Source organism: Hetaerina americana, unplaced genomic scaffold (genome assembly GCF_022747635.1).
Source record: "Hetaerina americana unplaced genomic scaffold, ioHetAmer1.1.p SCAF_5, whole genome shotgun sequence".
Classification (NCBI taxonomy): Eukaryota; Metazoa; Arthropoda; class Insecta; order Odonata; family Calopterygidae; genus Hetaerina; species Hetaerina americana.
Genome location: NW_027287095.1, coordinates 72,512,014 through 72,526,213, shown reverse-complemented (window position 1 = coordinate 72,526,213; position 14,200 = coordinate 72,512,014). Strand labels below are relative to the sequence as shown.

The 14,200-nt window shown below is 38.9% G+C and overlaps 1 protein-coding gene across 1 annotated transcript; it reads right to left on the bottom strand.

Moving 5' to 3' along the window:
* Nucleotides 1-886: 886 nt before the first annotated feature.
* Nucleotides 887-13,421, bottom strand: LOC139694106 (F-box/LRR-repeat protein 7-like). The gene is made up of 5 exons (XM_071592534.1): nucleotides 13,267-13,421; nucleotides 10,405-11,140; nucleotides 4,837-5,035; nucleotides 1,835-2,028; nucleotides 887-1,126 (listed from the first exon to the last, which is right to left on the bottom strand). The coding sequence occupies exons 1-5, from the start codon at nucleotides 13,419-13,421 to the stop codon at nucleotides 887-889; spliced, it is 1,524 nt and encodes a 507-aa protein (XP_071448635.1).
* Between the last annotated feature and the right edge of the window lie 779 nt (nucleotides 13,422-14,200).

Genomic DNA, 14,200 nt, shown 5'->3' with positions numbered 1-14,200 from the left:
TCAGATTTGATGTAGAAATAAAAAAAAACAACTGTAAACGCCACAAAAAACGCTACAAAAAAATGCTATCCTTAGATGCATCATTAATGACTTTTTTAAATGAAAGTTTTTATCAAAATGAATAATATTTACAGCCAATAAGTGAGTGTTTCCCTACATGGGAAGCTCCATCCTATCCTATGAGCGATTTTTCCATGTAATTTCTAATGACTTCAAGAAAGCATTGTGAATCAATTTTCCTGCCCAAGATTACAATTATTGTAGGATTGATGGTATAGCATGAGAATTAGGTATGCAAAAATAGGTACATTTTGACATTTTCCGACCCACTTTCACTGCCAATTTTTGAGCAGGTCAGCATATGGAATTTGGCCAAAATTTGTTTTGCTCCAACCTAATGCAGGTACCTAATTATTTGTCAGCTAATTATTAGTGGTACCTAATTATTCCTTGATTGGAAAATTGTTTAATCTGTAAATAGTTAAAAAATCACTTTTTTCATACAGGCATGTGACATTTAGGACAAAAAAATCGCTGATATGTTCTAGTACGTCAAAGCAGCCATTGGAATAATTAGCATGTGTCCATTAAAGGCCCCGTCACATATTCTACATGGGTACTCTTGTTAGTATATAAATACCAAATCAATCTGTGCCAATCAAATCAAATCAAAGACCCTTTCCAGAATCAAAAAAACTTATGAAAAATAACTGGACACTCAAGAATTCCATCTCTAATTTACATAATTAAATGTGCTGTAAAGCATTATAACATATCAAAAGTTTTAATAGAAACAAGTTTTTTCATACATTTTTATTTGACCAGAAACATTATTAAAATAAGCTGCTGGTATGTGACAAGTATATCAGGAAGGAAATTTTGTCCATTACATTTGAGCTACTTGATTTTCATTAAGCCTTCTTAGTTCATCCTCAACTGCGACATCTCTCCAGAACTGTACTCTCTCAGGTTCATTGCGGTCGCAGAGTTTCAAATGTTTCATCTTTAACAGCAGCTGAGCCCAAAAGTCTATGGGGCAGTTACTTAAAGGAAATACAAGCATTTCCAGTTTTGGGGTGTAGACTGGAATCAGGTGCAAGCATGAACAGAGAGCAGGTCCTGTTCCCTGAACAATGCAGCAACAAAATGATTGAATTACCAATTCTGTTAAAATGAGTCGGATATTTGACAGAAACATATGACAGAATTCGTATTAGATTATGCTAGCCTCGGTGGCTTTTATGGATAGCGGTATCCCAGTACGTGCTTTCTATGATTATCACTTTGTAATGATACTATGTATTTCATTTAGCAATTATGAAGCTCAAACATTGACAGTACATGAACACCATTCAGCTATCGAGACTATTTTTTGCAGCCATCAATTACAAATATCTTTGTCTTCTTCCATTTCCTAAATATACTAAATATAGAACCCTGTCTGCTGTTTAAATTTTCTGACAGCCACCCATATGGATGGAGGCAGTTATCAATGTACCATGAAGTTAGAAATTTTTGTTGGCTCCTCATTACCAAACCAAAAAGAATACTTCCACTGCAAATTTTACAGATTTATATCCTTGTATTCTATACACATTGACATTCTCCTAATTCTTGATTGTTATTGTTTTGCCTTCACATTGACAGGATAAAATGCAATGCTGCTAAAAGTTAAATACTGGATAAAACCCATCACCTTTTAGTAATCCTTCCTAACACATTGTGTGCTACAAGTTACAGCAATTTGTGTTCCAATAAGCAGATGCAAATTGCTGCAGACTAGATCAACAAACCCACCCATTACATATTAAGCAACACTGCATATAATCCTTACCTCTAGGTCCAAGTGGCAAAGGTTGTTGCATCTTGTTATGATAGCGCAGAATCCTGCTTCTCCAAGAAGGAAGCAACCACCAAGGGATAGGTGTCGGAGGGCTGGAAAGTTCATATGTTCAGCGGAGAAGTCATCAATTCCAAAGCACCCTGCTAGTTTCAGAACTTGTAACCTAGGAGCTGCAACCATATTTGCTGCAAAATACGTAGCATGAAAAATATTTATAACTCAAATATTTCAACTAACAAAAAATGCTGCAATTATAATGCTAATGGCAAAAGAAAATATGATTATCATTAGTTGATTAGTGATGTTTAGCTTACAGAAATCCATAATTTGGCCAGTTTTGGCATTTGAAATTTAAAATAATTGACATTTGGAGACAAATTGATAGGAAACAGGAAAATATGTAACAAATTACTCAGCATAATAAATAAACAAAAAATCCGGATGAGGTATAACCTACTGTCACCAATAGTGCCCTGTAAATAACATTACATAATTACATCAATGCAAGAATTTAGTCATTTCAGTAATTAATTTAACAAAGATAATTTTTTGACTTTCTTATTTTGTGAAAGACCATTTATCTGGCACAATAGGTTGTGTGTACCGGCTAAAAAATATATCAGTGACTAATGCCGGCCCTGGTGGTGGCGGGGTGACATCCTCGTCTGCCAACCTAGAGGTTGCGGGTTTGATACCTGCCTAGGAGGTTTTTCCTTCACCTAGGGCTTGGGTGTATGTAATTTTCATATTGTTATGTCAATGTTCAATGTCCAATATAAAGGTCGAAGTGCTGTTTTCGGACTAATGCAAATTGAATAAAATAAATCCTGTTCGAGCTGAAATTCATTGTAGAAATGCTTAGGCAAAAGAATGATGCCATCAGTATGTTACACATGGATTTTTTTATTTTGCAGACACCAAAAAATTTTTTATTATGCTGCAAATTCAAAAACACTAAACCATCAAATGCAGTTCGTGAGAGACCAGTATAATAAATACATGAGTGGTGAACACATTGTGAACTTATTGATAATGTTATATGCCACAAACTCTGATGACAAGTCAAGGGTCACTCCATTAGCTGACCAACTCTATGCAACCTGGTTAAATACAAATCCCCATACCACAGTCATTTCCATCACATTCTCTTCCACCACCTCCTTACATACTCTATACAAATTTAACATAATCATAATATTAAAGCAGATATATTAAACATATAGAACATATACAGCAGTCTAGTGATTTTGGACGCTATATCTACCAGATACAACATGTAAACAGATATAGCAGTTCAAGTATTTGGGCAGTATTTTAGGGGAAAAAATGGAATAACAGTGGAGACATTCAGAGAAGGATAGCATTAGTGAAAGAGGCATTTCCAATAAGAAGAGAAATGATGATGGGTGCACTGAGTAAAGATTTGAAGAAAAGGTTATAAAGACTAATATGAGCAATGTACTTTATGGATGGGAGACCTGGTCTTTGAGACAAGAGGCAAGGTTTTTGAGATCTGAGTGAGGTGGAGAATAGGGAAAATAAGTTGGGTCGAGAGAGAGACATATTCTGAGGTTTCAAATATGGTGTGAGAATAGAGGAAGTTAATGGGTAAAATCTGAAAAAGGCAGAGAAAGTGGATGGAGGAAATATTGAGAGGTTGTGGTGTGCTGAAGGCCATGGTAGAAGGGAGAATGTTGGATAGGCAGGATTGCGGAAGGAAGAGACCAGGCTTTTTAGACAGCACAAAGACAGGGAGGAGTTACAAATAAATTAAAAATGAAATAATGTGGAGCAAAGAAAGAGGGAGTTCTTGCAATACTTCTAATCAAATAATAATTAGGGACCATCCTTTACATAGGTGGAATACCTTGAATGAATACGAGAACCTGCACCAGAACCAAAGATTCTAAAAATGTTAAAATATAATTGGAATTCCATAGTGAGTTAACCAGACCACTTACCATCCCCTGTTTAACCAGTATGCCTCCCTCTGACTGGTAAAGAGTCTAAACAGACCTAAGAAGTTTTTTTTTTAATTTTAAGAGCATTTGATGACAGAGGGGGTGGGGCAGCCATAAGGTTGTGACCTCTCACTTACATGGCCAAAAATCATTAGGGATAAAACTTTCACCCTTTGACCCTTAATATCCCTAATGGGAGAGGAAGAGGATGACAAAATGTACCCTGTTTCTACCATTCTTCAGACCTGAAACTCCAAGGGGCCATCCATATGCACTTACTTGGAGGTAAAACGTTGATACATTGCAGTTATCGCAGGGGGATCTAATTTGGCCTGTGGCTTAGAATTTCACAAAATTTTGTCATGCAGAATCAATGTATAGATATGACTCATGCTGGAACTTAAATTTCTCAGATTGAGATGTTTGTATTAAAGCAAGAGTGCACACTTCAACCTACTCTGGATACGTCATCATTAGGTGGGAGCTAGCCTAAACATTTTTTTCAAGTAGTGGAATGAGAGCTACTTACCACATTTGTTACTCTGCCACAACTTCAAGTGTAAAAATCATTCATCATGACCAAGATTCGAACCCATATCCCTCTAAGTCCGGTGAAGTGCTTTAGCCAGTTAAGCTACCGGGTTCGAATTTTGATCAAGGCAAATGATTTTTACACTTTGAAATTGGTGCAAATTGAATTTCATGCGCATCATGTGCTATTTAATATGCTAATGAAAATGAGATGAAAGCATCCAACTCACTCAATTTGTACACATTCAACAGAATTTCAATCCATTTTGAAAGAACAAGGAATGCAAACTTTTCTTACATCATTAATTTGTGATTAATGCATCATTGTTTGTGATGCCTATGTAAGCAGGAATTAACATCCATGACACACATTAATTCTACTTGCCAAGAGATAATTAAAACTGATTTGTAATAAATATTTTGCCTGAATTTATGTAGGCGTTTTAGGTAAAAAGGAAAGGTATTCTAAAATAAACTCTAAGATAATTATGCATGCCATACCAAATATTTCGGCCCAGTTCCCAGAAGACAGCAGAATGGCCCCCGAGAGATCAAGAGATATGAGTTGAGTCAAGTGTCGAACAATCTTTAAAATTCCTCGTGCACTAAAACCTCGGGCATCCCTCAAGTGTAGAGTAGTCAGGTGAATGCACTTGACTAACATTTTACATGATTCATCAGTAAGGGCTATTGCATTTATCTGAAAAATAACAAATTAAAAATCATTCCAAGTTAAGAAGACAATTTCCTCATGAGATACATGAAAAAACTCTATACTCAAATGTTAATTTGCATTAAGACTAAAAGGAAAGGAATAATGAGACACATACAATACATATATACTTACTTTGCAATAAAAATAATTATACCACCTCAGGCTTTGCTGAATTGAAGTTATGAAAATTCATTGTAAAGGAAGAATTGTACTTTTCGACAGAAAATATTGTTTATTGCTTATTCACTCCTGGTTCATGTCTGTACATGGCAATTAAATTATGACAGATTATGATCAACCTTTTTATTTCCCCATCATCCTCAAATTTTATGTATCCATGCATCTCAACTAGATGCTTTAAACTTTGCACCTAATGATTCAACTAAATGATAAAATAAAAATATTTTGTCTATCGAATAGTGCAGTTGATATTTTACAATGAATTTGCAATGAAAGATTGTAGTACAGAATATATAATGAGTATTCTTCACATATTTTTTTAGGGTAAATATCTACTCAATTGTACTTTTGCTTATTTTCATCCATAATACCATTTTCACCCTATCATTGGGATATGTTCCAAGGAATCATATAAGTCACGAACCATAAACTTTAGAGTAGGAGAAATTACTCACTTCTTCAGGCTAAGAAAAACTTATACATGTTCGACTAATACCCCCAGATGGTCAGAGCATGCCATATATTTTCAATTAGTTACCCAAAATGTCCAATTGTGAAATTAAGGTCACACAATTAATTTATGCAGAAGGAGTAAAATACTATCATGAATAAAACGTTACCTCACATTAAATAAGACAGAAGATGCACTACAAGCATTTTTATATCCTAAAAATCTAGAGACAGTTAGTTGGTTTTGAAGTTATCCAGCAACAGAAACATTGAAAAACCATAAACACTGTTATCTACCCGAAGGTCGGTATGGTAGGTGATAGTAGAGTTCATCCAGTACTAAGCCCAATGGTGTCAAATACCCAAAAAATCACCCAGCTGGGGTGAAGCTGAGGGTGTCCAGGTATCAAACCCAGGCCCTACGCTCAGTAGTCCAATGCTTTACCCCTGCACTACCAGGTTAGCATACCAATTTTGCAATGGTTTTGTAAACTCTCGATATCCTTGCACTACTCTTTCCACCATGTTTCCTTCGTCCTATTCATTGATCAACTTTTGAGTGTTTAGACATTTGTACATTCTTTTCCCTAAATCTGTGTCCACGTTCTCTTCCATTTCCTTCTTTCCTCCATCTTCCCAATCATTTCTCATGTAATCCACCATTTCCTACCCTACCCCTTTTTCTACTTACCATTCATTTTGTTTTGTTTGCTGCTTTCTTTATTCCTTGTTTGAGATATTCCTATCTTCCTTCTTCTCAATCCATCCCCTAATCATCACTAGAATCTTCTCAACTTCCAAACAGAAGTATTATCCCATCTGATAATGATACTATACGGGTCGCATGGGTAGAGTGTTGGTTGGACTACTGACCGGAGGGCCCAGGTTCGATTCCCAGGTAAGTCTCTCTGGCCACCTACAGCTCCACCCAAGCTGTGTGATTTTTTGGGTGACAGATATTCCTGGGAAACCATAGACGACACAGGGAAAGGAACTGGCCCCCCTACCCTGATGTATGAATTTCACACGCCGCGAGGCTTGGTGCTGGGTGAACTCTACCATCACCCACCAAACCGACCTTTGGGTTGATTACTGTGTTTATGGTTTTTTTAATCATACTATATTGAAACTGTGTTCTGAAAGTGGTTTGAAAAAGAAAATATTTACTGACTCTGTAATGGAGAAATTCCAAAAACATAAACCAAGTACTATCTAACAAGCAAGGTGGTCTTCAAACATTAATATATTGGTAGTAGTTGTAGTGATTAGGGGAGGCGACTGACAGCTAAGGTCATTTGCGCCATTAGGGAAGGATGAAGGGAGGAGAAAAAACCTGGCGTCAGCATTAGCCTACTCTTAACAAAAGACACCAAGGGGTCCGCAGCTTAACGTCCCATCCGACAGCCGGCATACTCACTCAAAGTGCTCTCCATAAAGCACCTCAAGTAGGGATTGGGATACCACTGAAAAATATCAGCTGGGATTCAAACCCGGGCCCTCTGGATGAGAAGCCAGTATGTTAACCACCACACCATCCTGATCCCCCATTAATATATTTTATGCATATTCCATGCCAGAGGTGGGGTCCAAATCCTTGTATTCATGTGACAGCACACATCTTTCTCAGTTAACCTGGTTGAGAATTTGACTGCATCTAAAAGACTTGGTTGTACCTAAAAACTTCTCCTCATAATCCATCATAGGATAAGATAACATTTGTCATCCTGGAAGTCAAATCCTGACCTTTTGGGCCAGTAGCAGATCTAGAAAACCTCAAGGGGAAGACATTTTCATATTATTATAATAGGCAATCTAACGGTTAAGGTAGGTTTTGGATGAACACAACTACCAAATAATTCTCTAGTCTCTCCTAACAAAACACAACCCAACATCCCACCCTACAAGAAGCCCCTCTCCGTCTGTGTATACTTCCTTCCTCCCATCATCTGTAAAAATGATTGTTACAATGTACATGTATCTTTCCTCTAATTAATAGGGTTTTCGCAGGTTTTTCACACCCCCCTTCTCTTCGTGGGTGTTTTTCCTGCGTGGGTTTTTACCATTTGAGCAATGCCACGCTCTCCCTCGCTTTTCCCACAAACCTCATTCTTTGCTTAGACTTTCCTCATTTTATTGTACTCTATCTTCACTGTCATTTAATTTGAGTATTTGAAGGAGTATTCTTAATTTATATATGTATATGTATGTATGTATGGGTGTGTATGTGCGTACTTATGTATGTATTTATGCATGTGTATGAATGCATGTATGTATGTTTTATGTGTGTATATGTATGTGTGTGGATATGTATGTATATGTGTATGTATGTGTATGCATATAGGTATATATGTGTGTGTAAGTGTATGTATGTGTATGTGTGTGTCTATATATATGTATATACTTTTTTCTTTTCGATGTGCAAATTTGGATTAATGAATTTACTATATGTCTATCTCTATGTGTTTACTACCTTGATCAAAAATTTCCCGGAATTTATTCAGAAAATTAAAAATACAAGTTTATTCATCTAAATCTATATTGTCCCCTTCAAAGTAATCCCCATCGACTGCAACACACTTATGCCAGCGCTTGATCCAATCCTCGAAACATTTTTTATATTCGGTTTTCGGTATGTCCATCAGTGCTTCCTGCGATTTTTCCATTACTTCCTCTCGGCTGCTAAAACGCGTTCCCCGTAATGGTTTTTTAACTCGATTGAACATAAAGAAGTCACAGGGAGCCAAATCAGGTGAATTCGGTGGCTGTTGGATGGTATTTGTTGCATTTTTCGTCAAAAAATTACGAATAATGATAGCACTGTGCGACGGTGCGTTATCATGGTGCAAAATCCACGAGTTTTCTGCCCACATTTCTGGTCTCTTTCGGCGAATTGCTTCACGCAAACGTCTCATAACGCCCAAATAATACTCTTTGTTTACTGTCTGGCCTTCTGGCAAAAATTCATGATGCACTACACCGTTGTAATCCACGAAAACCGTCAGCATTGCCTTCTTTTTTGACTGAAAACGACGTGGTTTTTTTGGTCTCGGCTCATTTGGTGAACGCCATTCACTTGCCTGATGTCTGGATTGCGTGTCGTACTCATAAACCCACGTCTCGTCTCCAGTAATGATCCTTTTGATGAATGTGGGATCGGATTCAGCCTCGCAAATCATGTCTTTTGCGACGTCAACACAGTCTCTTTTTTGCATGAAATTGAGGTCTTTTGGCACCAACTTTGCTGCTACACGACGGAAACCCAAATCATTAACCACAATGTCTTGGGCGGATCCATAGGCAATGTTCAAGTCCTCCGCTATTTCTCTGATGGTTAATTTGCGGTTATTGACCAACATTTCTTTTACTTTATCAATTTTTTCACCGACTTTCGATGTCGATGGTCTGCCACTGCGTTCATCATCTTCGATTGACTCACGACCACTTCTGAACCGCTCGTGCCACTGGTAAACGACCGTTTTTTTTAGAGAATCGTTGCCGAAACACTTTTCCAACATTTCCAACGTCCGTGCGCCACTAAATCCGTTTTTTACGCAAAATTTAATACAAGTTCGTTGTAGCAAATTTAAATCCATTTCTGAAATTGTAAAAAATCGCCAACACACACAGAGATAGATGTACTCTTGGCTACGTAACTTTTGCAAATGTCAAGTTATGACACTAAGATTTAAAGGGAATATCAACAACAGATGTACCAATTTAACAAAAAAAACAGAACTCAAATCGGAACGATGGGAGCGCCACACGGTGGTTATTCCGGGAACTTTTTGATCAAGGTAGTATGTTTAGATTTGAATGTAACTGTAAGTTTAAATGGCTAATATAATATGTATATGACGATGGGTTAAATGGAAGAAGGGACCATTTGGTCTCAATTTCGCCCAAATAAAGACCACTATCTATCTATCTATCACTCCATCCAACGCTCCTATTTTATTCCTGCCCCTTTCTCGTTTGCCTAACATTTTCTCCTCTATCTCAATTTTCAACATCCCAATTCCAATCTAAATGCATTTCATCCATTTTTCCTGCCTCCTTATGATTCCTCCCAACAATCCCCTCTCCTCCCTCTCCATGCACAGCACCTCCTCATTTGTTTTCCTTTCTGTCCACTTAACTTTCTCCGTCCTTCTCCACACACACATTTCAAAAGCCTCCTTTCATTGCCGATCATCATGCTTCAATGACCATGTTACCCTGCTGAACATAACAACGTTCCATATCAAAGTTTTAACAAAGCTTTCCTTAACATTCTAACTCAATGTCCCTGTAATCAATTATCTCCTCCTTGTGAAAGATTCTTTGCCTAATGCAATTGTTCTCCTTAAGTCCGTACTACTTTGACCATTTTGGTTCAAAACACTTCCAAGATACGTAAACTGTTAATTCATTCTAAACATTTTCATCAATGAATAATAATAATAATTTTAGAACCTTTTTACTATCAAATCAAATTGAAAATCCTTTCAAATTCGAAACTAATGGCAATAATTTAGAGAGCGCATTACACCTTGCAGTAGATAACTTTTCTTCATCAGGGATAGCAGGTATTCAAAAGTCGTGCCTGGATCATTTGTAAAATATATTTTCAATTTTATTTAGGCCATGAAAAAATTCCCCAAGGCAGTAAAGGGTGACCTTGTTTCCATTCCTGTTCTGGACTCGGAGCCAACGATCCAATCAGAAACCCAATGTCTGAAACTCACCTTGATGACTTCAATCGAGTCCTTCATATGCGCGCAAAATAGAGAGAAGTCCTCATCCGTTGCGTGTGGCATCGTGCTGCGGTATCCGCGTTCCCTGAAGGCCATCAACTCGCGAAGGGCCAGGCCACTGGTCGCGACGGCCGCCAGAGCCGAGGTGCCGAACTGGGGGCAGTGGCTGACGTCCAAGTGCGAAAGGTGTGGGAGCTTCGAACCAAGGTCCTGAAAGAACACCCGGCTGCGGAGGCGACGGATGTCGTTGAGGACGAGCTTCCTGATCCCCGGGAACTTCCTGAGGGCCCTAAGGAGGACCTTGGCGGGGAACGGGCCAGGGATTCGCCGAATAATCAATGACCTCAGCTGCGGGGGAGGCGAACCGCCAACAGCCGTGGCCTGCTCGACGAGGGATGCGGCGTCGCGGCGATCGGCGATCTCGAGTACGTGTAGGTGAGTGCCGGCCATGGAGAGGAGCCGTGAGGCCACTGTGGGGAGGCCGGGGTTCGGCGGCTGAGCCCCGCCGGGGGAAGGAGGAGGCTCGAGCGCGTTGTCAAGTTTGAGGCGACGCCATAGTTCAGGATATCGAGAGAATTCAAGGGTCCTTCGGCAAGCCGGCCCGATGAAACGGACGAGTTGCAGCGGGGTGAAGAAGGAAAGTATCTGGAGGAGGACCTCTTCTGGGATAGTGTCAAGGTTCCAGGTGGATTTTTTCCTGCCGCGCTTCCCCTCGAACCCGAAATGCCTGGAGGTTGTCGAACGACAGAGAAAACACGATGCTTTTTTTTATTCCTACTCACAGGATGGTGTCACAGTCGGTAAATGGCCGAGGATAGTACACAATTTCTTAAAATATTTTGAAAAATATTGGGAAAAGAGGTGTTGATTTTTTTGAAAATGTGATGAGTTTTAATATGCGACGCAAGATTATGACATGGGTATTCCCGTAGAGAGCGACGTTCCTGTTGGTTGCGTGATTAATTCTTGTTTTCAGTGGGTCATCGCCATTAATTTCATGAAATCTTATTCCCGACGAACATGCTGTCATTTTTCCCCGACTTTTCTCTCGCTCTCTCGAATATTTGGAATCTAATTAGATATTTTTTTTGACTCATCTCTTCTCATTTTGCGTACTGTAGCTTCCTTTTTTGCATAAACTACAGGATAGATGGACTAAGGCAAACAAAAATTGGTCTCACAGCTAAAAGGGAAGGTCTACAAGAAAACTTGAAAAGGTACATGGATGGATAACGATAAATAAATGAAATTTAACTCCAGTAAAAACTGCTATGGGATTTTTACGAGGAGGTTATACCGGGGTAATAGGAGCTATACCCTAAATGGGCGATTGGTTTCTCAAAAAGAACCGCTGTAAATACTTATGGAATAACGATTTCAAATTATCTTGAATGGGGATCACATGTGAACAAAGTAATTGGGAAGACATACGCAAATATACATTCCGTGATGAGAAATTTAAAAGAACTGTACCAGGTCTACTAGGGAGTCGGCATGTCTGAAAATTATAAGGTCAATGCTGGAATATGCAAGTGTGTGGGACCCTTTTGAAAAAGAGCAGATAGATAAAGTGGAAAAGGTCCAAAGAAAGGCAGCTCATGATGAACAACGGAACTGATAAAGGCAGGAAAGCGTGAATAAAATGCTAGAAGAACTGGGATGGGAATCTTTAGAAAGTAGATGGGAGCTAACTAAATGTTAACTAATGAAGAATACATATCAAGCCTACCACAACAACAGAGCAAGGAGGGAGTTAGGTGAAGGAATGGAAAAGACAGATTTCTTCGGGAAGAATGACCACCGGAAGAAAATTAAACTGAGACTTCAGAGACGGGACAAATGTGAATACATTTTCTATTTTAAACAGAGGCATCAGGAAATCGGATGCCGTTCCAAAATAACTCCTAAACCCCTTCCCGAAAAATATAAACATTTTCTAAAAGAAAACATCAAGAGGTTATTTTAAAGGGTTATTTAATGTTCTAAGGTCCCTTGTCACATGGCCGTTGGCCTAATAGCAATAGATAAAAGGAACATTGCTCTAATGGGTAGTTTCAGATTTCCAATATCTTACTCCCGATTTGCACGACGACTTTTTTTACTCTTCCAGATAATATTTCACATTTTTTTCCAGGATTTTTGACGAATACTAGCAATGACCAACACTTTTCCCGATTGTACGACCACCATGAATTTTACGATATCAGATAAGATGGCATCCCTTCGAATCCCAGACTCAACATTGGAATTGAAGAAATCTGTACATGACTAAATTTTCCCAATTTCGAATTTTGCACTACGCCATAAAAGCTACTGCATCGTTACTGCATCTCATTACCCTAATCCAAATGCTCTTTCATCGTGTTTCTACGGTGATTTTATAGTAAGAAGAAATAAAGGTCAACGGAATTTCAAACTGAAACTGAGACCCAATTACCACTAGTTGACATAACGAATGCACAGCCTAAAGAGCTGTTTTGGAGAATGAACTTCGGAGAAAGTTCATTGATTCGTAAAAATATTGTTTGGATTATTATTCTCGAAAACGGCTAGGTCATTTTTGCCTTTCAAATGACATCGCTTAATTGCGTCATCATATATACCTCCAATAGCATTCAAATCGAAAGTTTGGTGACCTTTCTGAGAGTATTTAAAAATCCCTCACATCACCAAAGTCAGATTAAGGAAAACCCTTTCAAAATATCCTTTTTCACATACCCATTAAAACAATATATAACACCCGCTCGAGTTTGCTACCTTTCCAATTTTTAAGCTTCCTTTGCTCTTCCAATGATTTGAGGTTTAAAAAAAATTAGAAAAGTATTCCATAAATTGAACATCTTCCCCACCAACCTTGAACATTCGGCCTCCCGCATGGAGTTCACCGTGCTGCATATTTCCTTTGGTTCTGACAGTAGCGCGGAAGCACTGCCCTTAGTTTTTGGTCTCAAATCGTGCCGATTATCGACTTCCTTCCTGATATAAGGTCGTTTCCTCCTCGGGGCCATCGGGACAAAAATATATGAAATTTTGTGATTCTGTGAACTGAAAATTTTTCAACCTCGTCAGAAGAGTGCCGCAAAATTAATCCAAATGCCTATTAAGTGGTCGTCGGGGCAACGCCGAGGACCATTGTTGCAACAATCCACAGGGTTTGTACTTCGTTCAAATATGAATTGTATCGCATCTTCGGAAAAAATCTATCTTTTCGTCCCACCGAAATTTACAATTTTCATTACCGACTAGTCTCAAATCATTTGTACAACTCATTTGAATTTTGTGGACTAAAATCATAGCCGGATAACATTCCCTTCGGCATTGAGATAAATTAATATTCTGTTTTGATCTCGGAGTGATTTCAAGGATTGATTCAAAGCGAACTTATGACTATCGCTCGTACAACAATGTATCAAAGGTCATATTCCACGTTCTACGCCATCGATGAATGGGGAAGGTTGGGCTACATTAAATTTGAACGCGACAGATGAGTCTAGTCGAAGGGTACGGATTGAAGAAGACGCAGCAGCATCTCGCAACCATGCATCTTAGTGGATTGCAACCAGTCGACCGTGATAACAAGAGAGCCGTCGCTTGACGCGCAGGCTCTTGCCGTTCTTGGTCAGTTTCTCCAAGGCGCTCGTCATCTCTCCGCGATCTTCGCTCCTGCGCTGCCATCCGATGACCAGGGTCTTCAATGCGGGTAGCTGGCTGCCGACGGACTCCAACCAATCGGGGCTTGGACCTTTTCCGCCGTTGATGAAGCTGACGTCGAGGTGTCTCAGGCCGA

Bases quoted from the DNA above. Each gene is read 5' to 3' on its own strand.
- LOC139694106 (XM_071592534.1), bottom strand. From the start codon at position 13,421: ATGGCCCCGAGGAGGAAACGACCTTATATCAGGAAGGAAGTCGATAAT. The intron at 5,036-10,404 runs GTGAGTTTCAGA...GTTATTTTTCAG, and splicing joins ACTCGATTGAAGTCATCAAG to ATAAATGCAATAGCCCTTAC. The intron at 1,127-1,834 runs GTAAGGATTATA...TGCATTGTTCAG, and splicing joins TTTGCCACTTGGACCTAGAG to GGAACAGGACCTGCTCTCTG.